Source organism: Melanotaenia boesemani, chromosome 10 (genome assembly GCF_017639745.1).
Source record: "Melanotaenia boesemani isolate fMelBoe1 chromosome 10, fMelBoe1.pri, whole genome shotgun sequence".
In the NCBI taxonomy this organism is placed as follows: Eukaryota; Metazoa; Chordata; class Actinopteri; order Atheriniformes; family Melanotaeniidae; genus Melanotaenia; species Melanotaenia boesemani.
Genome location: NC_055691.1, coordinates 9539469 through 9565901, shown reverse-complemented (window position 1 = coordinate 9565901; position 26433 = coordinate 9539469). Strand labels below are relative to the sequence as shown.

Sequence of the window (26433 nt, the reverse complement as noted above, 5' to 3'; positions counted from 1 at the left end):
AACCCACCAGAACCCTCAGGTCATCTGGTTCCAGTTTCTTATCAGTTCCCAGAGCCAGAACCAGATGTGGAGAAGCTGTATTTAGCTTCTATGCTCCACATGTCTGGAACAAACTCCCAGAAAGCCTCAAATCAGCAGAAACCCTCAGTTTATTAAAATCCAGGTTAAAGACCCACCTGTTCTCTGCTGCATTTCAATAGTTTTTATTTAGAAGTCAAAAACTACATCTGGTTCTTTTAAGCTGGAATCATGTTTTAATATGTCTTTCCCCACACTGGAACTTTATTTCTTGCATTTTATCTATTTTATTTTAGCCTCTTCTTTCTGTTTTTATTTAATTAATTGCATTTCTTTTAATCTTTGTTTTTTTTTATGCTCTTGTATTGCTTTCTGCACCCTGCTGTAATGTTTTATGTAAAGCACTTTGAATTGTCTTGTACATGAAATGTGCTTTACAAATATATTTGCCTTGCCTTTGAAGAGACTGACCAGTCAACAGATGGAGAGGGACAGGCACCTGAAGAACAGGCACCTGAGGAGACATTCCAGTCCAAGAGTGGACACTTGCTCTGGTCTTCATCCCCCCCAGGACAGAGGAAGTAGAGCAAGAGTGGAAAACATCATAAAGATGACGACAGGGCCAACACGGTATACAACATCTTGTGTGGATGACATCAAGTCCAGCATCCAACTCTTTTTACCAGAGTCCATTGAGGGAATTATACTGGAGATGACAAACCTGGCGGGGACGCTTGTGTTTGGGGACACCTGGAGAGAAATCGACCTGGTAGACCTCCAAGCCTACATAGGTCGGTTTTAATTTTTTGATTTTAACGAGTATAGGGCTTAAACAATGAGGCTACAAAAAATCTGTGGGATGCAGAGTCTGCCTATGATGCCTCTGTTTGCAAGGCCCCTTCTGACCTGAGTCAGAGCGGGCATGAATTCACATGTGAATTCATGAGCGTGAATTCACATGCACACACACACACACACAACTTCATGTTGAGTTTGGTCTTTGGTTTTCCATTTATTTTTAACATTACGTGTTCATTTTATAATACATTTTCAGTGCCCATTTGTATTTTCACTGCAGTTATTTTATGTCTAATTCTATAAATTCATATTAAACACTACTTTGAGACATTGTTCACAGCTAATGTTGAATAAAAATGTGGTGGGGAAAAATGGTTTTTGTACTAATTTAAGAACAGTTAAAACAGTTCATTTTGATATGAAACACTAAAGTAAGGGGCGGGAGATGAACACGACAGGAGGGTTAAACAGATCAATGAAATTACCACTTCAAGGGTTCAGGTGTCTGCCGTTGGGCTCTGAGAAGCGCGACAAGCACTGGCGTCTAGCAGCGTGAGCGCGCCGCGGCGGTGTGAGTCGCCATTTTTTGAAAATCTAATTGAACAGGAGCATTGCAACCCTTGCATTTCGTCAAGTTTGTTGTGTGAAATTTGAAGGGATGAGGATCTGAATTACTTTATTGGGTGCACGGTAAGACTTTGAGATACGTAACGTACAACAGTCGACGTGCTTATTCAGAAAACAATAACCTATTTTTATACGGAACATTGCCGTTGGTCAGCAACGGAGGATCTGTCTATTTGCTGAGAAGCTACTGCTATAATGTTATCAAGAAAGTAACAATTCTGTGATATAATAAAAATCTTCATTACGCGTATGTTGTTTTCCATAACTGTTTTAATCATTTGGATGTTGAAGATAACGCTTACATTTGTGCGGGATGTATTCATTACTAAAACATAATCAACGGTTGTAACAAAGCTAGCAATTCCATAGATTAGACGTAGCGCAAGGAAACGAGCTAGGAAGCAAGCTAACATTAACAAGGTTAATGCTACCGTTAGCTATATTGGTCGTGAATAAACTCGTTAGCATTACTCAAGACGCTTTAACTTATTACTGAAAGTGTCTTTCCAAATCTCAGTAACCGGTTGTGTAGCCAAATAAATTTGAGTAAGTTGGAAAGATTAAATGAAAATGGGGCTTTCGGTCTCGTGTTCACTTGCTTGAAACGGGCTCATGTTGCTAACTTTAGCTTCTTGAATTTGCTGCTTTACTAGCATTAGCACTTAGCCCGGATAGAGTTGGCCGTATTTCACAACTGTTGGTGATGAATGTTGAGCACAACCTGTTGATGATGGACGGGTGAGATATTAATATAATATATATTCATAAACCAGATCGCTTGGTAAACGATAGCGTGTGTGATTCTAATGGTCAGTGTTGATGCTAGTTAAAGAAAATCGGAACATGTTGGCTAACGCTAACCCAGCAGTGTTTATCAGCGTCATGGTGGTGTTAGCTACATTTACACAGATAGGTCATTCAGCATATTATAAGAGCGCGGTCTCCGGAGCTCGAAATAATTTACGCGTATTAATTCGTGTAATCTTAATTACATATAATAGAAAAATGAAGTGAAATCATGACTCCAGTATGATACGAATATTCATTGTGACTGTTTAGTTGCTAACTTACGTTAGCTTGTTCTTTGTCCTAGTGTGTTGTTAAATGGTAGTTTTTGATTAATTTGCCATTTTACATTTATTTAAAAGGGTGCAAATGTCTGTGCTTTTTAATTTTTTTTTTAAGGTTAGCGATTTAACGCTTTCTGACTCAACGTATGTAAGATGTAAGGATATCGTTGAGGCCTAGTAATGTCCACTGGTACAAAGGTTCATGTAACTTCAAATATAACGAAGTTGTACAAATCCGTATCGCTGCAACTTGTATTTAGCATGGGTATTTATTTTCATGTCAGTGCTTGGGTTTTAATGCAAGAATGTTTCGGTGCAAGTTTGAGTCTGTCATACAAACAGGCCTCAATGCCAGTGTCAGTATTGTGTGTTACCAGAGTATAATGAATATTGTATTGCACCCACATTTGTGGCTGCACAAACTTTTCTTAAATGATTTCTTTGTCTGAAGTGATTTCTGATTGTGTTCTTTTTTTCATTACAGATGCTGATCTTGATTTTAATTTGAAGGACTCTACTTAGCACCGGGAGCCACTGATCGGAGCACACATTTGGAAGCCAACACTTGTCACACCTTTTGGGGGGGGGGAGCAGAAGTAACCTATCACTGAAGTGACTAAAGGGGAATAATGGTGATTTTGCGCCGTGCTCGGCCGCCTGCTTCCGCCCCAACCAGCAATGAATCTTGACTCGCTCTCGCTGGCTTTGTCTCAAATCAGCTATCTGGTGGACAATTTAACAAAGAAAAACTACCGAGCCAGCCAGCAAGAAATACAGCACGTAAGTAGTTCCAATATCATCAAATAAATTTATTTTTAAAGGTGTCAGTAGATTTGTTTGTACAAAAACACTGTAGACTATAGAATGGTCAGATACAATCCCCACCTGTGTACATAACGACAGCATCTGCTGCATCAGTGAAGTCATGCACACGCTGACGTACTTCTTTGCTCTGCAAGAAAGAAGTAATTTGGAAGTCGTTGCTTTTGCAAATATATTGGCATGTGTTGTAAAACATGATGATAATATGTTATTTCTTAGCATATCCATGTGGAAAGAAGAGTCATTGGTTTTGGAAGCAAGCTCAGTTGCACACAGTTGTTATTAAAGCCTTTAACCTCTAAAGCCAGTTAACACACAGCAAAGTTTGGTGTCCATCATGATGATCAGATGATTTTGCCAATGTTGTGGGGTTGGCATCTAAATTGGAAATAGGGAAGTGTTGAGAGTAGAAATGGGTACTGTATTTTCCGAACTCTAAGTCACACTCTTTTTCTTAGTTTGGCTGTTCCTGCAAGTTATTCAGTTGCGACTCAAATATATAATTTAACATATTTTTAAATGTGAATTCATACCGACTGACATGAACCAAAAAGTAAATATTACCATCTATAATCGCGAGGGGGCGCTCTAGGCTTGTGAGAATCACAAGGTATTTGCTTCTCCTGTACCACTAAAAAAAAAAAATGAACTAAAATATTTACTTAAAGACAACTGAGAAATACTGAACACAAAAAGGCCCCCAAGAAGAAATCCTTTTCTGCAGATTACAAACTGCAGGTAGTAAAATACGCAGCAGACAACGGCAATCGAGCAGCAGTTAGCGGAGTTGTTTAGAAACGACGCACAGGATGAAGAATTCAATGGACTTAGTGATGTGGAATAAGACTGTGTCAATAAGATTGGGAGCTTGGTGAACTTGTTTATTGGTGACTTACTTGTTGGAGTAGCTGGCTTGTTATATGAACTTAGTCTATTCAGGCTCCCAGGTGTGTTCTTTATGCTATTATGAAGCTGAATGTGTTCAGGGTTTCTGCTACATAAATGATGGCGCACCATCACTGCAAAATAAAAGCTGCTATGCCTTTGTAATTTTATCCATCCATCCATCTGATGTTAAAAATGTAAATTATGTTGTGTGAATGGATTAATTTGCACACATCTACAGACCATAATAAGAGTGAAATTGTACTCAGGAAATGTGACACTGCTCTGCAAATAATTTAATTTTGAAAAACAAACACTAGCGTCTCAATTTCCTGTTCTCGAGGCTGCAGGAATAAGGAAAAAGTTTGTATTGGTCCAATCAATTCATACTTCACTGTCTTCGACTAGGCGGTTATGACTGCAGGAGGGATGTTTGTGTTTTTATGTGCAATAAACAATCGACCCAGTTATTGCATTTTATAGTGGAACTTCGTCAGTGGCAGGACAGGGTTGTTCATGTGACATTGTGTTCAAATGCCAAATGTGATGTATCAGCTGTTCATTAAGTGTAATAAGGAGACTAGTTCTCCCCTAGTTGAAAAAAATCCCAGAGGAAACCCTGGTAAGTTTACATACCAGACACATTTTTGTTTTTTTTTTTTCTTTCTCTCCCCTCTCCTCTTTCCCTCTTCATGACACATTTTATGACTGATTTGACTTATACTCCACTTATAGACTTATAGTCTTGTTGTATACCTTGCCTATAATTTGACTATTGATCACTTGGTTGTATACCATAACTTTATTTATCAAGAACTTTAAAACAACCACAGCTGAAACGAAGGGGTTACTAGAAATAAAATCAATATAAATACAAATAAAAATGAGACACATGAACAGCTAAACTCAACACAATACGAACCAATTAAAACAAATCAAATAAATGAGTGTCTCTGGGGTTGAAAGCCAAAGAGTAAAAATGGGTTTTAAGGTGATTTTAAAAATGGACGGTGAAGGGGCCTCTGATGTGTAAAGGCAGATTATTCCACGATTGTGGAGCAGCAACAGAGCAGGCCCTGTCCCCTCTGAGCTTCCTTGTGGACCTTGGTAACGGCAGCAGCAGCTGGTCAGCTGTATGAGTCATACTTTTTATGACTTTTTGAATGACTGATGTTTTTATGTTATATGATTTTTTTTTTTTTTTTTTTTTACCTTCTTAGTTTTTAGTATATAGTTCTGTGCAGCACTTTGTTTCAGCTGTGGTTGTTGAAAAGTGCTTTAATAAAGATTGTATGGTGTGAAATATCATGTCCTTATTTTGTGTGGTTGCAGATTGTAAATCGTCACGGTCCTGAGGCAGACAGACATCTACTTCGCTGTCTCTTCTCCCATGTGGATTTTAGTGGCGATGGTAAAAGCAGTGGCAAGGACTTTCATCAGGTAATCATCGCTCAAAAATGCTGATTTTGGATTTCTTTTGATACTTTGTCAGTTTTGTTGAGCCAGCTAAAGCAAAAAAAAAAAAGCCTGACTTTGTCCAGCACACTTTGTTTTACACTCTTCTGGCTTAAATAATTTTTGTTCTGTTCTTAAAGACTGAAAACTTTTTAAGCAGGGTTTGTTCTGTCAGAAAGATAATTTGGATCTGATATGAAATAGAAACTGTGCTCATAAGTTACGATGTGCTTAAGGTTTTCTCTAAATTAAAAGCGGTTACCTCCTCTTCATGATTAAATTGTCAGCTGTTTTATATTGATTTTTGTCTTATCTTGTGCTTCACCTGCTTCTCCTCTCTGTACTTTATTCCTTTTCTCCATATCCTTTTTCTTTCCAACTTGCCCAAGACACAGTTTCTGATCCAAGAGTGTGTGTCGCTGATATCAAAGCCAAACTTTATCTCTACTCTGTGTTACGCCATTGACAATCCCCTGCACTACCAGAAGGTAAGAAGCAGATGCTAGAATATTAGTCACAGCTTTGACATCAGCTCATACACCAGTTTACAGTATATACCAACATATCAGTGTCTTCCCAGTTTGACAATTCTGGCTTGGTCCAAAGCTTCGCAGCCTTGTGTGCTTATCGCTGTTGCCAGATTCAGCTCTGTTGGCCTCATCCTGTTGTGTAGATTCTGTGTTTATCTGTCATTGACTTTTAGACGTCAACAGTTTTGGGGATGTTCTTATTGTACTTTCAGTAACTTAAGTTGTTAACAGTTGTCTGCTTCAACACTTTGTTCTGATCTGATCCTTCACACACCCAAACACAGCAGCAGAGCAGAAGTACAGAGATTCAACTGTAGATTACGTCAAAAATACATCAGACTCGCACTGGGAAAGGAAATAAGCGCATGACAGAAATAAATTCTTTCCATGTTGTGACATTTAGTGAATAGTTTAGAATGTTTGAATAGCAGCCTAGTAGCTATGGATTACTACTGGAGAAACAGTCTTATGGTACATGTGCTTAAAATAGGAAAATGTAAGAGATTGCATTTCTCATATATAGTAAGATATTTTATGTAATTTGTCTTTCAGAGTTTAAAGCCATCGGCTCATCTATTTACTCAACTTAGTAAAGTTCTTAAGCTCAGCAAAGTCCAAGAGGTAAGTCATTTCTGAACCAAGTACCAAATATAGTCACATGGATTAATGACTGCTCTCACCATTCAGAAATGTTGACTGAACACAAGTCAGATTGTTTCTTTGATGTGGGATTTTTTTCCCAGGTGATATTTGGCCTTGCTTTGCTCAACTCCAGCAACACAGACCTTCGTGGTTTTGGTAAGTGTTCTAGTAGAGCCTGGCATGTATTTAACCTATAGACATGAGCTTTACCACAGGCTCTCTGTACTTTAGTAAGCTGTCAACTCTAATATTGTGAACTTGTGCAGCAGTCCTCTTTGTGTAGATTCTGATCTACATTAAACTTGTCATTGTGCATGCAAGAATATGAATTTATTTTCTAATATTACGGTGACATGAAGTGGGATGGACACTTGGAGTATGGACAGAACCTGTGGAGTTGGAATTGTCATCAACAAATGAGACATGTTGTATTTCAGCTTTTACAAATCACATGAGCATGAGGGATGATACAACCCAGTCCAGAATAAACTATTAGTATCTTTAGAAAAGCATAATTTTACCGTACTACATGGTTAAAGGTTTTTAGAAACTGCTTCTTTACATCAGGCCCTGGTCTAGATGGTAATACATTGCTGCATAAAAAAGTCAGTCTCCACTGAATATTGATGCAGGAAATGGCGTGATTTACTTATGTAGATCACATTTTTCATAAGTGCGTCTTTGCTTATTTTTGTCTTTCTCAGCTGCACAGTTCATCAAGCAGAAACTTCCGGATCTCTTGCGATCATACGTTGACGCAGATCTTGGAGGAAACCAAGAAGGTGGCTTCCAGGACATTGCTATAGAGGTGTTGCACCTGCTGCTCTCCCATCTACTGTTTGGCCAGAAGGGAGCCAGTGGGGTAGGACAGGAGCAGATTGACGCCTTCCTCAAGACACTTTGCCGAGGTATAAAGGATAAAAAAAAAAAAAAAAAAAATTACTCATGATTAACAAATACACCATAGTTCTCCTGCATGGCTTAATAAAAAAATCCGGCTCTGTGTGGTTAAATGTGCTGTGGCATGGTTGTGTGTGTGTGCTGGGTTTTAGATTTCCCCCAGGAGCGCTGCCCTGTGGTGCTCGCACCACTGCTGTACCCTGAAAAACGGGACATTCTTATGGACAGGATCCTTCCAGACTCGGGGGAATTAGCTAAGACCATCATGGAGAGTTCTCTCGCAGACTTCATTCAGGAAGTTGGCTATGGCTTCTGTGCTAGGTGAATATATTGATACTGTACTTACAGTAAAGAGATTTCCAGTGATATTTATACCTGTCTGCACTAATAGAATTTCAGATTGTTCCCTTTGACCTGTTCTGTTATTTCTGTACAGTCTGGATGAGTGCAGAAACATAATTCTCCAGTATGGTGTGAGGGAGGTTACAGCCAGCCAGGTAGCCAGAGTCCTGGGAATGATGGCTCGAACCCACTCTGGCCTAACTGATGGCATCCCACTTCAGGTAAAACAAGCTAATAAACTATTTGCATCTTCTGAAGAGTTCCCTCACTCTGTGGGAACACTTAACAGAAGCTGGAAGTTAAAAGATGAAATTGCCATATTTGTCAGACATTTTTTTTTTATGTCAGAATCTTGAGTTGATTTCAACTTATAGCTATTAATTTTTCAATGATTTCAATATTTTTAATGTATATGTTGATTTTATCACACTTCATGGATTCTTCACATTGGAACATCAACTTTGTGTTTTCACCTGCAGTCGATCTCGGCTCCAGGAAGTGGTATCTGGAGTGATGGGAAGGACAAGAACGATGGTTCGCAGGCACATACGTGGAACGTTGAAGTTCTCATTGACATTGTCAAAGAGGTGGTAAGTAAACTATCAGTTTCTCAAAGTAAGCTTCAACTTTGTGATGTTTTCACTTTGGAACACAGATTAACCCCTGCCTCTAAAAGCGTTTTTGTATTAAATTATAATTTAGAAAGGCAAAACAAAAAGTCATTCTGTTTAAAAGGTAAAACCTAAACTCAATTGCAGCTATTTAAGCGAAAGGTGAGAAGTAATCAAACCATTGATCCTCCGCTTTAGTCAGGAGGACATGGTTTTCATGACTTCCAAATTCAAATTTTTGCACAAAGTCTTTAAAAATCATTTGCATATTTTTCAAACCATGTATCTATAAATAATTCAGTGTCCCTGATGTTATTTGGAAAACAGGCTTGTAAAGCATGAAGCTGTGAGGATACTGGTTGTACAAGATCCTAATGTTGTTTTTGTTTTTTTCCTTTTTGTGGAAAATCCAGAATCCCAACCTGAACTTCAAAGAGGTCACTTATGAACTGGACCACCCAGGCTTTATAATCCGTGACAGTAAAGGCCTGCATATAGTGGTGTATGGTATCCAGAGAGGGCTGGGCATGGAGGTGTTCCCTGTTGATCTCATTTATCGACCATGGAAACATGCCGAGGGACAGGTATACGACTAATAAATACCACTGTAGTATGACATTTAGTGGCAACTATCAAACTCAGTGGAATCTCTGCAAGTTTTTAACTATAATGTCAAATATCTGTAGATCAGCTGCAGTGCAAATATGGAGCTTTTTTTCCTTTTTCAATATCTAACTGAACTTTCTTTTTCCAGTTGTCTTTCATTCAGCACTCCCTGATGAACCCAGAAGTCTTCTGCTTTGCAGACTACCCATGTCACACTGTGGCTATTGACATCCTAAAGGCCCCACCAGAGGATGACAACAGGGAGATTGCAACATGGTATGAAGGCTGTAGCTTTTTTTCTGCAACACCACATGAAAGGAAACCTTGCTCATTTCATTTGCTTAACAGAGTCTCTTGAAACTTTTTACAGGAAAAGTCTGGACCTTGTGGAGAGTCTTCTTAGGCTTTCTGAGGTTGGGCAGTATGAACAGGTGAAGCAGCTCTTCAGCTTCCCTATCAAGCATTGCCCAGACATGTTAGTGTTGGCACTGCTGCAGATCTCCACCTCCTGGCACACACTGCGCCATGAGCTAATCTCTACCCTGATGCCCATCTTTCTGGGCAACCACCCCAACTCTGCCATTATTTTGCACTATGCCTGGCATGGACAGGTTGGTGGAGTTTTTTCCTTTTCAGCTCAGAAGGTCATGTTTGTCCTGTATGTGATGTTATTTTTTTCGGTAACTGTTTTAACCTTAATTACACATTCAGATTTCCCTTTCTTTCCCTATCTCTACAGGGACAGTCTCCCTCCATCCGTCAGCTGATTATGCATTCGATGGCTGAGTGGTACATGAGAGGGGAGCAGTACGACCAGGCCAAGCTGTCTCGCATCTTGGATGTGGCCCAGGACTTGAAGGTTTGTTTAAAAACTACATACATTGTATTGTCATACTGCTTTATAAAAAATGTACTTTTTGTGCTTGAATGAGCCTTTAAACGATAATAAAAGAAGCTACAGTAACAGTAAACTTTTTAATAACACTTAATAGGACCCATATAATTAAATTAGTATCAAGTATTGGCAAACGGAGGAACTATTAAAAAAAAAAAAAAAAAGTTACTGAATCCGTTTAATCTTAAATATACAATTAACTTTTATGATAGATCAGTGATATTTTTTTCTCCCTTACCCCAGTCTCTATCAATGCTGCTGAATGGTACTCCATTTGCCTTTGTTATTGACCTTGCTGCACTTGCCTCTCGCCGTGAATACCTCAAACTTGATAAATGGCTGACTGACAAAATCAGAGAGCATGGGGTAAGTGCGCAGCTTAAACTTAGATTAGATATTATAGATGTTTATGTCTATTTTACTTTGGTCACATTTCCCTGAGAAAATAGTTGAAATGTTTTTCTGTGTTTTTTTTTTTTTTTTAGGAACCTTTCATACAGGCATGCGTGACATTCCTGAAGAGGCGCTGCCCATCCATTATGGGGGGTCTGGCCCCTGACAAGGACCAGCCCAAAAGTGCCCAGCTTCCTCCAGAGACTTTAGCCACCATGCTTGCCTGTTTGCAGTCATGCGCTGGGTAAGAAGCTAAATAACCTAGTCTCCAGTATGGCTGGCTGATGGGAACTAAAATTCAGATCCTGACATTTAAAAGACTGATGGACAGCAGTATTTAAAATGAGCTGTGCAAAATGTTCAACTTTGTTCAGCAAATTTAGTTGAGTCAACGGCAGCGCAGTTTAACAGTTTCATTAAGACATAAGTAGGAAAAGTGTCCTCTTGCTCATCACGCCTGTTCTGGCCAGTCTATCTCTGAATTTAGCCACATTTATCCAAGATGATATGTGTACGGATGGTTGCTCTTTTTGAAAACAGTTTTTCTGTTTTGGCAACAATGGAAAAAAACATTTGAAAGCAATAAATGGCTTGCCCCACACAGGGACACAGCAGTGTTTTATTATAAATATTTTCTGAGTTTGTACCTCATTTGAACAAAAAATAATGTCCAGTGTTTCAGAGGAAAGTCCTGCATCTGCTCTGTTTGCTGTTTTTATTCAGGAAGACGTTTTCTAACAAAGCTGCTGTATAAAATGGTTAAGATCCACATACATTGTTCAGTGTTTTTGAATGGTCCCCTTTCCTTCCTCCTCCTCTTCATCTTCCTCCTCAGGAGTGTATCCCAGGAGTTGTCTGAGACTATCCTTACCATGGTTGCCAACTGCAGCAATGTAATGAATAAAGCTCGGCAGCCTCCACCTGGAGTCATGCCAAAGGGACGTGCTCCGAGCACAAGCAGCCTGGATGCCATCTCACCTGTACAGGTACAGACGATGATCACATGATGCCTCTGCAGGCAGACTGTAAAAGTGTGGCTTAATTTTTTAAATATCTCTACAAAATAAATTTGATGGATCCAGATTATCATAAAATTTCTGTTCCAAGCTGGAAATTATAGTTCTGTCACTTCCTCGTGCTTTTCTCCAGATGGACCCTCTGACTGGCATGGGCTCCTTGAACCTGGGGAGTACAGCTACCTCCCATGCTCAGAGCATGCAGGGATTCCCAACCTCACTGAGTTCAGCTTTCAGTAATCCCCAATCCCCAGCAAAGGCCTTCCCACCACTCTCCAACCCTAACCCTAGCACACCATTTGGGGGTATTGGCAGTCTGACCTCGCAGCTTCCTGGTATGGACTCTGGTACTATGCTATTTCATTTTATTTCTTATTTTAATACAAACTTTTTCAAAATAAGTCGAGAAGTCCTTTCACTATCGGGGCCACGTGTTCTCAGTGAGAAGGTAAAGTAAAGGGATTGGTTGCATTAAATCTAAGTAATAAGTGATGAGGTAAAGGTATTTTAAGGGGTAAATTTAGCAAAGTTTCCATACTAACAGGGGGAAAAAAGCACTTTTTTCAAGTTTAAGCTGGTATGTTGTGAAATAACTGGAGTTTTGTGTTTCTTTAGGTCCTTTGGGCTCAGGTATTGGTTCTGGCATTGGCTCTAGTCTGGGGATGGCATCGGTTAGCACTGATCCTTTTGGCACCAGGAAGATGAGCACACCAGGCTTGAACCCACCAACCTTTCAGCAGAGTAAGATGAAGGCCTGTAAGTGGTGGTGGTAGTGGTGTGACTGAGAGCCCCGCCCTGCGCCGCTCTGCACTGTATTTCCTCTGCAGTTGTGACTGTTGCTGTGATTTGAACTCTTAATTCTAATGCACTTCACTGTGCTGCATAAATACTTTCAAGTTCATTAATAAATAATAACTTTGAATGAAATTTTTTGATCTTGTCACGCTTTGAACAGTTACAATTTCTGTCTTTTCATGCTTTGCAACTTCTCTAGTCAGAGGAAATACAGATCAGTCTTCCATTCCTTGTCTGCTTATGCTGACAGCCCCACTTCTATGTGATTTCATTTATACTTTTTAGGTATCAAAGGGTCTGATTTGATCAGTTTTATCATTTGAGTTTTATCATTTGATTTCTGTTCACGTAACAGTAAGCAGTCAAATCAGTTTTTCCTCACCTATAGTCTCTGTAAACGCATAAATTCAGCAGAAATCTGCTTTATATTTGGTGACAATAGGATTTTACCAAAGATTTGGATGCAAGTAAAAAAAGACTAAAGTATCTTGCTTTTTATTGTTTGAATTAATTTGCTGATGCTTTGCCAGTGTTGAGTTAAAACATTACCAAGTAAATAATGATTCTTCTATTTTTCCTAGCTGATCTCTCTCAGGTGTGGCCTGAGGCAAACCAGCACTTTAGTAAGGAAATAGACGACGAAGCAAACAGTTACTTCCAGCGTATCTACAACCACCCACCTCACCCCACTATGTCTGTGGATGAAGTGAGTTGGGACCAAGCCTGAGTTTCCTTGGTAATATTAAGTCTTGTTTAGTTGGACAGGGTTTACAACAGTATTGCCTCCTTCCAGGTGTTGGAGATGCTTCAAAGGTTCAAGGACTCCACCATCAAGCGGGAACGCGAGGTGTTCAACTGCATGCTTCGGAACTTGTTTGAGGAATACCGATTCTTCCCCCAGTACCCAGACAAGGAGCTGCACATCACTGCCTGCCTGTTTGGTGGCATTATTGAGAAGGGCCTGGTAACCTACATGGCGCTGGGCCTGGCCCTCCGCTATGTTCTTGAAGCCTTACGGAAGCCATATGGATCCAAAATGTATTACTTTGGAATTGCTGCCCTAGATAGGTTCAAAAACAGGTATTTTCTTTTTCTTAAAAAAATTAAAAAAGTAAATAAATTTTTAAGGTATTTTCTGTTAAGCTGATGTAAATCTGTATTTCTAGACTTAAGGACTACCCGCAATATTGCCAACATCTGGCCTCAATTGCTCATTTCTTGCAATTTCCCCACCATTTACAAGAGGTAATCAGGTTTCCTTAATTTATCTTTGTGGTAATGTTTGTCCTATTCTGCAACCTTGACTACAGAGAGGGTACCTTCCCATTCAGATAGAGTAAATTTCCTGCTCTGCCTCTTGAAATATCCTGTGTGTGCAGTATATCGAGTACGGCCAACAGTCACGGGACCCTCCGGTGAAGATGCAGGGATCCATCACAACACCTGGCAGCTTGGCTCTAGCACAAGTTCAAGCTCAGTCACAGCAGCCTGCTGGCCTCAAAGCCCCCCAGCCAGGCCAGCCCAGCACCTTGGTCACCACCACCACAACTACAACCACAGCTTCTAAGACAACCACCATCACAAGACCAACACCCAGCAGTTTCAAGAAGGATATGCCTGTAAGTTTGACTTGATGACATCAACTCAATATTTTGCTTATTTTTTGATATCTTCTCAGTTGTCTGTATAATTGCACCTACTGCAGCCTTCTATAAACACTACCAACATCGACACGTTGCTGGTGGCCACTGACCAAACGGAAAGGATTGTAGAGCCTCCAGAGAATGTCCAGGAGAAGATTGCTTTTATCTTCAATAACCTTTCTCAGTCCAACATGACACAGAAGGTAATGAGAAAAAGATCAATGACATTTTATCAGAAGACAGTTCATATTCAAAAATTAGTTTTTTTTTTATGAGTACTGTTTGCATTTCCCAGGTTGAGGAGTTAAAAGAGACGGTGAAGGAAGAGTTCATGCCGTGGGTGTCTCAGTACCTGGTGATGAAGCGTGTCAGCATCGAGCCCAACTTCCACAGTCTCTACTCTAACTTTCTGGACACCCTCAAGAACCCTGATTTTGTCAAGATGGTTCTCAATGAAACCTACAGGAATATCAAGGTACGGTTTTGAGTGCAAAGATAACTGGACATTTTTAAGACAAAGTGTAAGCATTTATCCCAAATCTTGGTCTTTTTTTCCCCACCTATGGGACATCCAGCAGTTTTCAATCTCTGAACGTCTACACGTCCTCAGATATCACAGTTCTTCTGACGAACACCATCTTTTTCTGTCAGGTGCTTCTGACCTCAGACAAGGCAGCTGCTAATTTCTCTGATCGCTCCCTGCTGAAGAATCTGGGCCACTGGTTGGGCATGATTACACTGGCCAAAAACAAACCCATCCTTTATACAGTAAGAATTTGTTTCAAGTTAGTTAATTCTGTTATAAAATGATGCTTTGACCTTTCTGCTTTAGGTAACTAAGCACATTTTCACCTTTTCGCAGGATCTGGAACTTAAATCTCTGTTACTGGAAGCCTATGTGAAAGGCCAACAAGAGCTCCTTTATGTTGTTCCCTTTGTGGCCAAAGTTTTAGAGTCCAGTCTACGTAGCATGGTGAGGAACATGGCCACAGATTTAAAGGATATTGACATGAAACTTTTAACACTGCAGACTAAAATACATGTATAGTTGTACAAAAAGGCAGTGGATGAAAAATAACAGTTTTCGTGATTGTTTGTTGCTGTAGGTTTTCAGACCTCAGAATCCTTGGACCATGGCCATCATGAACGTTCTTGCCGAGTTGCATCAAGAACATGACCTCAAGGTGGATTACTCTCTCATTGCTACTTTGAAGCCCAAATTGTTGATAGATTGAAGTGTGAAGTAACCCACAACCTTTTCCTCAAAAATGTGGTTTTATGACAATTTATGCTGATGTTGTGTAAAATGTTAATTTTAAGTTCAATGGGTCATATTCTGACTTTATTTTCATAAACTTTTACAGTAAAAAACTAAATGTTTTATTTATTCTCCAAAGGTTTAACAAAAAATAAAATGTTTCCATCAACAGAAAGTTGTAAATAATTTGTCATCCTGGTCTGTTTATTACAGTTGAACTTAAAGTTTGAGATTGAAGTTCTGTGTAAGAACTTATCTCTGGACATCAATGACCTGAAGCCAGGAAACTTACTGAAGGACAAAGAGAAGCTGAAGAACCTGGAGGAGCAGCTGTCTGCACCAAAGAAGGAGACGAAGCTTCCAGAAGAGATGCTCCCCGTTTCTACTACAGGTTGTTACTTTTGCCTTTCATGCTCTTGAATAAAGAACTTGGTGTGCTACCAGGACACAGCTAAAGATAAAGAAATAAGAACTGTACACTTGCTTGTTTTTATTTTGAACATTTAATCATTGCACATATCAGACTCCTGTCTGTTTTGGCATGTCTACGTGAATTTTTGTTTTATGTGAATTCTCTTTGCAAAGTATGACAGTAAAAAGCTTTGGATTTGTTATCTTTTATTTTGTTTGTGAAATCTGTTTTTCTTGTGATTTTAATCAAATGAGCATTTTGTGACCAACAGGAGACTTTGTTCCATTTGCAGCTCCTCCCTCAACCCAAGCTGCTACCACCACCACCTGCACAACAACTGGGCCCCCCACCCCACAGTTCAGTTATCATGACATCAATGTGTATGCCCTGGCAGGCTTGGCTCCACACATCAATATAAATGTCAATGTAAGTATTCATGGGAAAAACAAATACAAAAATCATACAGGCTGCTCATGTTTTATTCAGTTTCCAGGAACCCTTGTGTCTTTCTAGAGTCATGTGGGGATTGAAACCACAAATTAAGTAAACTTTTCACCCAATGCACAAAATCAACCTCATTTTTAAATATGCTGGTTTTTATTCTGCCGTTCTTTCCTACTTCTTTCCATCTGGTTAGATCCCGCTGCTGCAGGCTCATCCTCAGCTGAAACAGTGCGTGCGGCAGTCGGTTGAGCGGGCAGTCCAGGAACTCGTTCACCCTGTGGTTGATCGCTCTATCAAAATTGCCATGACAACTTGTGAACAGATCATCAGGAAGGACTTCGCCTTGGATTCGGAGGAGTCCCGCATGCGTGTGGCAGCCCACCACATGATGAGGAACCTTACTGCCGGCATGGCCATGATCACCTGCCGGGAGCCCCTGCTCATGAGCATCGCCACCAACCTGAAGAACAGCTTTGCCGCTGCACTAAGGGTAAACATAAAGCCTACATGACGGCTTTTTTCAAGTACATCATCACAATTCTTTCCTTGCAAACCTTACCTGTCCAGTTTTTGTAATGGCATGTATCAGTCTAGCTTTTTAAAACAAAAAATTCTCTTCTCAGGCACCAACTCCTCAGCAAAGGGAAATGATGGAAGAGGCTGCAGCCAGGATTGCTCAGGATAACTGTGAATTAGCCTGCTGCTTCATTCAGAAAACTGCTGTGGAGAAGGCTGGCCCTGAAATGGACAAGAGACTAGCAACGGTGAGGTTTTTAAGTGGACTACCGGATCTGTCCAAGTTATACATCTATTTCACTTTAACTGGTATTTGAGATGAGCAAAACATTGACAGGCAATTTTAATGATCTGTACTGGGGACAGCAAGGGGGAATCAGACTTTATAATATGAAGATAGACTCCTCAGCTGTGATTTATAGGGCTCATCGATAGAAGTTCACTGATAAATCTCTTCCTCTGGTCTCTATTCAGGAGTTTGAGCTGCGCAAGCATGCACGTCAAGAGGGACGTAGATACTGTGATCCTGTTGTCCTGACTTACCAGGCTGAACGTATGCCAGAACAGATCAGACTCAAGGTAAGATAACAGTAACATCCAGCTCTGCAGATGGCTAGTTTAAAGAACAATTTAAGCTGAAAAGAAGCTGTTCAGAGCAGTCCTCCATCAACAGTCTGCGGAGTAACGTGTTGCTTTGTGTTGCAGGTGGGAGGAGTGGACCCCAAGCAGCTGGCTGTTTATGAGGAGTTTGCAAGGAACATTCCAGGTTTCTTACCAAGCAACGATCTGTCCCAACCCACCGGCTTCTTGGCTCAGCCCATGAAGGTGAGTTTATCTCCTGTAGTTGTCCCATAAAAGAAAACTTGAAAACATAAAAGATTGAATCAATTAAAGGTTTAAACAATTCTTTCTCATAAAATGAGTTTGTTCTCTAATCTGTGCATGACTTGACCAAAACCTGCAATCTTTGCTATTAATATTCAGGATTTATTAAGTTTGCATTGCAAACACCTAAAAGCTTTTTGAGTTACAGCCATGAAATTGTTTCTTCTAATCTCAGACTTTGATTCCATTTCTGTATCTCAGCAACAGGCATGGGCCACTGATGACGTGGCTCAGATCTATGATAAGTGCATGGCAGACTTGGAGCAGCATCTTCATGCCATCTCTCCAGCCCTTGCTATGAACCCCCTGACCCAGGCACTGCGTAGCTTGCTGGAAGCTGTGGCTTTGGCAAGGAACTCCAGGGATGGGATTGCTGCACTTGGCCTCCTGCAGAAGGTAGAGCATTAAAATTTCACAAGTAAATGTCCCATAGCCACATCCTTCTAGGCACTCGTCTTCCCCTTTTACTCATCGGCTCAGATGTAAATCGTACAGAAGCACGACGTTACAGGTGTAGTGCCATTGAGTGCAGTCTTTAAGAACAGTACACAGGAGGCTGAAATCTACGCTAATTAAATTGATACCGAGCTGCTCTGTGTTCTCAGGCTGTTGAAGGTCTTCTGGATGCTACTAGCGGGGCTGATGCAGACTTGCTGCTTCGCTACAGGGAGTGCCACCTGCTGGTGCTTAAAGCCCTGCAGGACGGACGTGCATATGGACCACAGTGGTGCAATAAGCAGATTACCAGGTGAGAAAAAGCACATTAGAAATGTGGCTTTCTTAGAAACCTTTATTTACCCGGATATCTTGCACTCTGGCAACATTTTAATGTTTCCGACTGACACTTGAGGATTGCTGCTCTGTTCTTTGTGGGCAATATGTGTCTAACTTGTTTTGTTTGTAGGTGTCTGATTGAGTGCCGTGATGAATACAAATACAACGTAGAGGCAGTAGAGCTTCTGATAAGGAACCATCTGGTGAATATGCAGCAGTATGACCTGCACCTGGCACAGGTAACCTCTATTAACTGGTTCATTCTGTGTTAGTCCTTTGATATCTAATATAATTTCTTATTTAGTATTATTTATTCCTATTTAAATTTTCCAATTCAGAAATAGGATCAGTTTGTCCATCTCAAAACCTGTGGAAACCTGATTTGGTGAAACTTTAATTATCATACTCATGAATGTTTTTTTCTTCCAGTCAATGGAGAATGGATTGCACTACATGGCAGTTGCATTTGCCATGCAGTTGGTAAAGTTGCTGCTGGTGGATGAGCGCAGCGTGAGCCACGTCACTGAAGCTGACCTCTTCCACACAATTGAGACTTTAATGAGGACCTGTGCACACTCCAGAGCCAACGCACCAGAGGGGTAAAAACCCACAATGTTTGCACATACTTCACTCCTCTGACTTCAGAAAGACTCAACCTTAAACCTTGAAATGACACATCAGCATTCAAACCCAATATTTCTTTTATTTGTTATCGTTAAACTTCTTGTGACTCAATGCTTATTTTCTCAACCCTAGACTCCCCCAACTAATGGATGTCGTTCGCTCCAACTACGAAGCCATGATTGACCGAGCCCACGGTGGACCTAACTTCATGATGCACTCTGGGATTTCACAAGCATCAGAATATGATGATCCTCCAGGCCTGAGGGAGAAGGCAGAGTACCTCCTGAGGGAATGGGTCAACCTGTATCACTCAGCTGCTGCTGGGAGGGACAGCACCAAAGCTTTCTCTGCCTTTGTTGGCCAGGTTAGCACCCATAACATGGTTCTTGTGCTAATGATCCACGGTCATAAATACTCCTGTTCCTCTTGTCTTCTCCACTATTTATTGATTTTTTTTTTTTTTTTTTGTCCCTGCAGATGCACCAGCAGGGTATCTTGAAGACAGACGACCTGATCACGCGGTTCTTCCGGTTGTGCACAGAAATGTGTGTGGAAATCAGCTACCGTGCTCAGGCTGAACAACAGCACAACCCAGCAGCCAGTGCAGCGATCATCAGAGCCAAGTGCTACCACAACCTTGATGCCTTTGTGAGGCTCATAGCACTGCTGGTGAAGCACTCTGGAGAGGCAACCAACACAGTGACAAAAATTAACCTCCTTAACAAGGTACAGCAACACCGAACAGTTTCACAACATGCATGAGTGATGGAAACTTTTCCCAGCCTTGCATCCCAACAGCTGCAAATTTGGACAGTTTAATTACATAAACAGCTAACTGAATCTGGTTTTCTTTATTTCTGATCATGTTGTGTTCTTCCAGGTGCTGGGTATTGTAGTTGGTGTTCTGATCCAAGACCATGATGTTCGTCAGACAGAGTTCCAGCAGCTGCCATACCACCGCATTTTCATCATGCTGCTGTTGGAGCTCAATGCCCCTGAACATGTTCTGGAGACTATTAACTTCCAGACACTCACTGCCTTCTGGTAGGAAATCACATTCTGTCTTGCAGCCAGTGAGCTGCGATGAGTTTATAGAATAAATATCTGTCCATATCACTTTGTACTTTGCTTGGAATTAACTTTGTGCTTTGATCTGCAGCAACACCTTTCACATTCTGAGGCCCACCAAAGCACCCGGCTTCGTGTACGCCTGGCTGGAGCTAATCTCCCATCGCATCTTCATTGCCAGGATGCTAGCACACACACCACAGCAGAAGGTAGATGTGGATAAGATCAGCTCAGTCCTAAAATATAACACCTGTTATAGGTGCATTTGTATTTAATGCTTGTTAACTTGTATCTGAATTTGTATGACTGTTCTGATGACGTCCAGGGTTGGCCCATGTACGCACAGCTGCTCATCGATCTCTTCAAGTATCTTGCCCCCTTCCTGAGGAATGTAGAGCTCAACAAACCTATGCAAATCCTCTACAAGGTGCACTTTGTGATTTACTAAAGTTTACATGAAACATGCTTATGTTCACACCATCCACTTTTGTCATTGCTGCTGATAGTTTTGTTTATCTAAATGTTAACTCATTTTTTTCTTCCGTCATTTGTTATCCTGGATTGTTTAGGGCACATTGCGGGTGCTCCTGGTCCTGCTCCATGACTTCCCAGAGTTCCTGTGTGATTACCATTATGGCTTCTGTGATGTTATCCCACCCAACTGTATCCAACTCCGCAACCTCATCCTCAGTGCCTTTCCACGCAACATGAGGCTTCCTGACCCCTTTACACCCAACCTGAAGGTAAATGCACACTGAGTTACTTCAGCTTCATGGAAATCAGCGGCGTCTGACAGATGATGCAGTAAATCTGTCCTTGATGAAAACTCTGTCCTGCAGGTGGACATGCTGAGTGAGATCAACATCGCTCCTCGCATCCTCACCAACTTTACAGGCGTAATGCCGTCCCAGTTCAAGAAGGATCTGGATTCATATCTGAAGACGCGCTCACCAGTCACTTTCCTGTCCGAGCTTCGTAGTAACCTGCAGGTACAGCCGGCATCCATCTGCTTTAACTACTTTTTGCTGTTAAAATTAAAAACAAAATGTAATTTTCTGTTTTGTTTTTTTTTCCCCCCCAGGTGTCAAATGAACCAGGAAACCGCTACAACATTCAGCTGATCAATGCACTGGTGTTGTACGTAGGCACACAGGCCATCGCTCACATCCACAACAAGGGCAGCACCCCCTCCATGAGCACCATCACCCACTCTGCTCACATGGACATCTTCCAGAACCTGGCTGTGGACCTGGACACTGAAGGTAAAGAAGCTGGGGGAGTTGGATCATAAGCCAACATCTAATCTGACAGTTCATCTGTTTTCCCAGCTTCAGATCCTGTCAGGTTAAATGAAGAAATCATGTGATTTGCCATACCTTTAAAACCAGATTTAAGATGTTCAGCACTCTGAACAGGTTTCTCCCTTCATGCCTTTCCAGGTCGTTACTTGTTCCTGAATGCAATTGCAAACCAGCTGCGCTATCCTAACAGCCACACTCATTACTTCAGCTGCACCATGCTCTACCTGTTTGCTGAGGCCAACACTGAGGCCATCCAGGAGCAGATCACCAGGTCAGTCGGTCTGATCGAAGGATTGGATGCCCTCTTTTAAAGTAACTGTTACAAGTTCTGTGGCTTACCAGCTTAATCCTCATCCTCCAGGGTTCTGCTGGAGAGGCTGATTGTGAACAGGCCTCATCCATGGGGTCTTCTCATCACCTTCATCGAGCTGATCAAGAATCCTGCCTTCAAGTTCTGGAGTCACGACTTTGTGCACTGTGCCCCTGAGATTGAGAAGTAAGTTCCCATTGCAACGGCAGCTGCTTTCATGAAGATGTTCTGAGTTTCCATTCACTTCAATGCCTTCTCTGTCCCCCAGACTGTTCCAGTCTGTAGCCCAGTGCTGCATGGGGCAGAAGCAGGCCCAGCAGGTGATGGAGGGCACCGGTGCCAGCTAGCCTGTGCACCAGCCAGCTTGTAGCTGCTGGGAGAGATGCCTTGGCCTTGACCCACCCCCACCACACACACCACCCACGTTACTCCTGGCACTGGATAAACTGGCTACTACAGTCATTTGAAACGTGGCTGGAAGGACTACTGCTCATAGATTTCAAGTTACGTTTATGTTTTTTCCTGGTGGGGTTGAGATGGAGAATGGATTGGTACATGCTGTTTGATAATGCTTATTTTGATCTTTTTGATGTAAATATTAAAGAAAAAAGGGGAGAGAGCAGGGAAGTAGACGAAGGAGCTGCAATGCACATGTCAAATAAAATGTATCCTGACATGTAAAACACCCAAATGTATTTTCACTCACTACCAAAGTCCTTGGTTGCTTTGCTCCCACACAGATCCTGTTTTCTGACTTCTTTTTGTTTTCAACGGCTGAATGGTAGATGATTGAAGAAGAAAAAAAACTTCCTGCTACTTTGATTTAATTCCTTGTTTTTGTCTTTAGTTGGACTGAAAGATAAGTCTCCCAGGTGTGGTGGGGGTCTGCTCCTGGTGTGTGGGTGGAGGTTTGCTCATGGTTTGTCCATATGAAACTGGCTCTGAGGGTCTCTCCCCGGCACTTGTAAAATTGTGCAGTGATGGTTACATCATAACTTGACAATTTGTATATAAATCCAAATTGAAGAACAATAGAAGGACCAATACAGCCCATTTTGTAACCTTTTTGAATGTTTTGTAAATGTATTGGTCCGTGTGTTGTATTTTGTAGCCCTTTCTAGTTTGCCTTTAGTTCTTGCTACTTTACAGCAGTATGCACACATACAAGAAATAAAGCATTCAAACTGCTGTCCTACAACTATTCTTTCACAAGTACAAGATTGTAAAATGGCAGGTGCATTGTTTGTTTGCAACTTACAGTAATGTCCACTCTCAGGTTACCTTGCTAGTATCGGGTTGCTCCTCCTCATGCCTTCAGAACCGCCTCAATTCTTGGAGTCTGATTCAACAAGGGGTTGGGAACATTCCTCAGAGATTTTACTCTGACATGGAACAAATTCAGAGTAGTCCAGCAGCTCACACATTTAGACACACACTGACTGGCCAAATAAAGGTCACCAATATTTTGCTGGCCACCTTTAGCTTTGGTTCCAGCAGCATTCACTGTGGCATTGTTTCAGTAAGCTTCTGCAATGTTCCAAGATTTATTTCCATCCAGTGTTTCATTCATTTTTCTCAAAGATCTTGTGTTGATGTGGCAGTCCGACCACTGCGCAAAGACTTCTCCAGCATATCCCAAAGATTCTCAGTGGGGTTCAGGTCGGGACTCTGGTTTTTAATGCGTTGGACAGTTCACCCAGTTTTAGTGGTTTCTAAACAACACTTTCTAAAGTGTTAGTATGTTCTCTTTAGATGTTTTCTCTGCTTGGTGCCAATGATTTGATCCTTAAACAGATTAACATTTTCCATAATCACTGGATGTGTCATTACACGATTTATGGAAAGAGAATCTTTTATCTTTTTTTCTTGTCCTCAAGCAGCAGAATGATGGGCTGGCTGCTGTGTTGCGCCAAACAAATTTGCTTTATCAAGGGGAGCTTTGTGGGTATAAGGCTTCTCTTCATAATCTGATTTATTTTAATCTTAATTATTTTCAGTTATGGAATTTTGCTGGACCTGACAGGAAAGGACAGAAAAAAACACAATGAAGTATCTCTTAGTGTATAAACCCACTGTGTCAGCATGCACAGGATGAGGAATGAGGAGTGATCAGAGATGAGTGTGATCGTGCAAATGTGAACATGCCCCTACGGAGGCCAGAAGCAGACTAGGGCGGCCCAGAGACCCAGGCGATCAGCGGCAATCCTGAAGCACAACTACCCCACCGTGAAGACGACCCACCCAGAGGAAGGCCCCAGCCAGAGCCCCCCCACAGTCACAGGGTGCAGGCCCTGACAGGCCAAGATCAGCAGCCACTGACCCTACCAGGCACCGACCATCCAGGGTGACTAGATTGAAGGGCTCAGGGCCCCAGAAACAGCCCTCTGCTCCACCCAGCATGACATGCACGCCTCCCAAGACCCTACATGTGTGTGAGAGAAAGCAGGGAAGGGAAGTGGACTTCTCTTCAGAAGATGAGCCGCTGGCAGCAGTAGGCACCCCTGTTTCCTGGGTAGTCCCCCAAAGCAGGACAAGCTGGGAGCTGTCCCCTACGACCAGGACACACAGCAACCGCAGCCAATGAGCCGCCACAAACCCCAGAATGCACCCACCCATCACGGGAAACAAAGGTAGGAGGACGGTGGGAGAATCCACAACCACTACCCACCACCCTGGAGCCCACACAGGCCTGCTTACATGGACAACATCCATGGGTACCCCCCAACCCCCCTCTGTTACAGACCCATCCTCAACATCCTTTGTCCTGTATGAGTTCCATGCATAATTTGAATTGTATTAGTTGTACATTTGGATTCTTAGTCATTTTAAAAGTGTTTTGTATTGGTGACTGTTCATTTCCTTTCACTGTTCAAAGTTACTGGATAAGCCAGCCTCCCATTTCGAAGTTGGAAGAGAGATTGAATCTTCTAGCTTAGATAACAGTCTTCACATTTTTGATTCAAGAATTCTGCTACCCTGAGGGGTAGCTGCAAGTTTCATTGCTTGATGGTATAAATATATATTTTTTACATATACTAGATTTAGGCTGGTGGTATTCTAAAATTTTAGTGCTACTGATTCCATATTATGAAATGAGTGTATTAAATTACAAGAAGTTTCCTTTTTCTGTTATATGTTGTTTTATTCCTTTTTTTTTCCATTGAGTGAAATTAATCATCTTTTTGTTTTGCCGGATGTCAGAGTTGTTCCAGATGGGTGTGAGCTTACATGGAACAAGTAAAGACTTGGATATTTTCTAGAAATTCCCACCAAGCTATTAACGAGGAACTCATGTTGATGCTTTTAAAACACTTGTGTTCATTGGAAAAACATAATACAACCTTCTTTGTAAACATTTTATTTTTCTTAGGTACAAATTTTTGTTAGTTTATCTTAAAACACAGCTTGTTTTTCAACAATGATAAATATTTCATAATCAGCTTGAAATTTAAATGTGATTATTAATATCTTCTCAGGTGTCATCTTGTTCCTGGCTAGCCTCTCGTACGATGTACATCTTCGGTGGATCTTCATTCTATATAAAACACAACAGAGAAAGAACTACAATAGAAGAGGCAAAAAAGCAAACTGTCATGATATAAAACAGTTCTCTGGTTTAAGAAGCGTGGGAATATTTCACAGCTGTGGAGCACAACGTTTAGTAGTGTTAGACACTGCATTTTACAAATTCATTACCAGTCAATGGATTTTAGAAATTTACTTAATAGCAACGTTTATATGTTCACTCATTTAAATTTAGACAAGTTAGTCCGACAAATATTCTGCACTTTGATTCATCATCATAAACAAAACGTTTCCCATAAACTGTATCTGGTATAACACAATATGTCACCTGCAGTCCTTTATTTTAGATCTGAGAACATTTTCCTCCGCTGTCATCTTTATAAACAGTGTGCTCCTAACAGAGAATAACTCAAGAGTCAAGGGTTGAATTGTTATTGTACTTCAGGTGGGTTAAAATATGATTATAACAAATTACAGCTGTGGAATAAGTCCTCAGAGATTTCTGTTTATAACCACTTCCTCCACAGCTGACAACCTGCACATTGACCAGCTTTCATGTCCTTACAGCAGCTGTTTATGATCTGCTGTAAAGCCAGAGATAAGTGAAACATACATTCACATTTCCAATAAAAAAAGATGCATGTTTCCATAGTTACCATTACTTCAGCATCCTCCCGATGTCCCAACAGTCAGTACAGGTAAGATCTGGTTGTTTACACAGGTAAGATCTGGTTGTTTACACAGGTAAGATCTGGTTGTTTACACAGGTAATGTGTATGTTTTGTTGGCTATTGCTGTAAAGTATCTGTGAAAGAAGAAAAAATGTCTATTTAGTTTTCTGCAAACCAGTCAGTCCACCATCATTTCCAGTCTTTCATTCAGTTCCTGCCCCCAACAAGACTGGTGGGCCTTGAACGTCTGAAAATACAAATAAAAATGAATAACTAAATAATCTATGAATAATTTAAAATAAATGTACAACTGTGAAAACAGCTCTTCAGCTCCCTGATAAGTTAATCTTTTTGACCACTGACAAAATCAGCAGTTTATAATATAAATGCCGTATAATTTAATAGTGAAAGAAAGTTTTACCAGAACAATCAAGTCATGCTCATTAAATATAAATACTCCGAACATGCATAAAAGCTGAACTTCAAGTGAAAAATAGTCATTACTTTTACTATTGCAATACAAACCCCATTCAAACTGTAAACCTTTGCATTTCTTTTGTTAATGGTCAAAAAGAAAAACAAAACAGGTGGTCAAAT

At 41.0% G+C, this 26433-nt stretch overlaps 1 protein-coding gene across 11 annotated transcripts; it reads left to right on the top strand.

Moving 5' to 3' along the window:
- The first annotated feature begins 1306 nt into the window (after positions 1-1306).
- cnot1 (CCR4-NOT transcription complex, subunit 1) lies at positions 1307-22828 on the top strand. Of its 11 annotated transcripts, none has more exons than XM_041996461.1 (49): positions 1307-1387; positions 2998-3293; positions 5553-5660; positions 6065-6163; positions 6758-6826; positions 6949-7003; positions 7552-7755; positions 7900-8068; positions 8184-8310; positions 8569-8679; positions 9114-9284; positions 9455-9582; positions 9677-9917; positions 10046-10165; positions 10445-10567; positions 10687-10838; positions 11430-11580; positions 11744-11957; positions 12226-12351; positions 12987-13111; positions 13199-13485; positions 13572-13650; positions 13776-14024; positions 14111-14251; positions 14344-14523; positions 14700-14816; positions 14911-15021; positions 15155-15232; positions 15520-15697; positions 15990-16144; positions 16356-16652; positions 16786-16926; positions 17153-17257; positions 17384-17503; positions 17765-17959; positions 18169-18311; positions 18468-18576; positions 18767-18936; positions 19094-19325; positions 19439-19687; positions 19842-20005; positions 20121-20238; positions 20355-20456; positions 20599-20772; positions 20869-21018; positions 21111-21291; positions 21469-21601; positions 21692-21826; positions 21909-22828. In XM_041996461.1, the coding sequence occupies exons 2-49, from the start codon at positions 3192-3194 to the stop codon at positions 21985-21987; spliced, it is 7167 nt and encodes a 2388-aa protein (XP_041852395.1). In that variant the 5' UTR covers positions 1307-1387; positions 2998-3191; the 3' UTR covers positions 21988-22828. The 11 variants fall into 11 exon arrangements, with proteins under 11 accessions (XP_041852395.1, XP_041852405.1, XP_041852397.1 ...); XM_041996471.1 differs by lacking the exon at positions 1307-1387 and adding an exon at positions 1394-1506 and having other exon boundaries at positions 6071-6163; positions 11744-11945; positions 13785-14024; positions 16011-16144; XM_041996463.1 differs by lacking the exon at positions 1307-1387 and adding an exon at positions 1394-1506 and having other exon boundaries at positions 6071-6163.
- Positions 22829-26433: the final 3605 nt, after the last annotated feature.

What these genes read in the sequence shown, in the direction of transcription:
- cnot1 (XM_041996461.1), top strand. Translation starts at nt 3,192, where the DNA reads ATGAATCTTGACTCGCTCTCGCTGGCTTTGTCTCAAATCAGCTATCTG. An exon ending in CCCACCAACCTTTCAGCAGA is followed by an intron (nt 12,352 to 12,986) that starts GTAAGATGAAGG and finishes TATTTTTCCTAG; the next exon opens with CTGATCTCTCTCAGGTGTGG. An exon ending in CTATGCAAATCCTCTACAAG is followed by an intron (nt 20,457 to 20,598) that starts GTGCACTTTGTG and finishes TGGATTGTTTAG; the next exon opens with GGCACATTGCGGGTGCTCCT.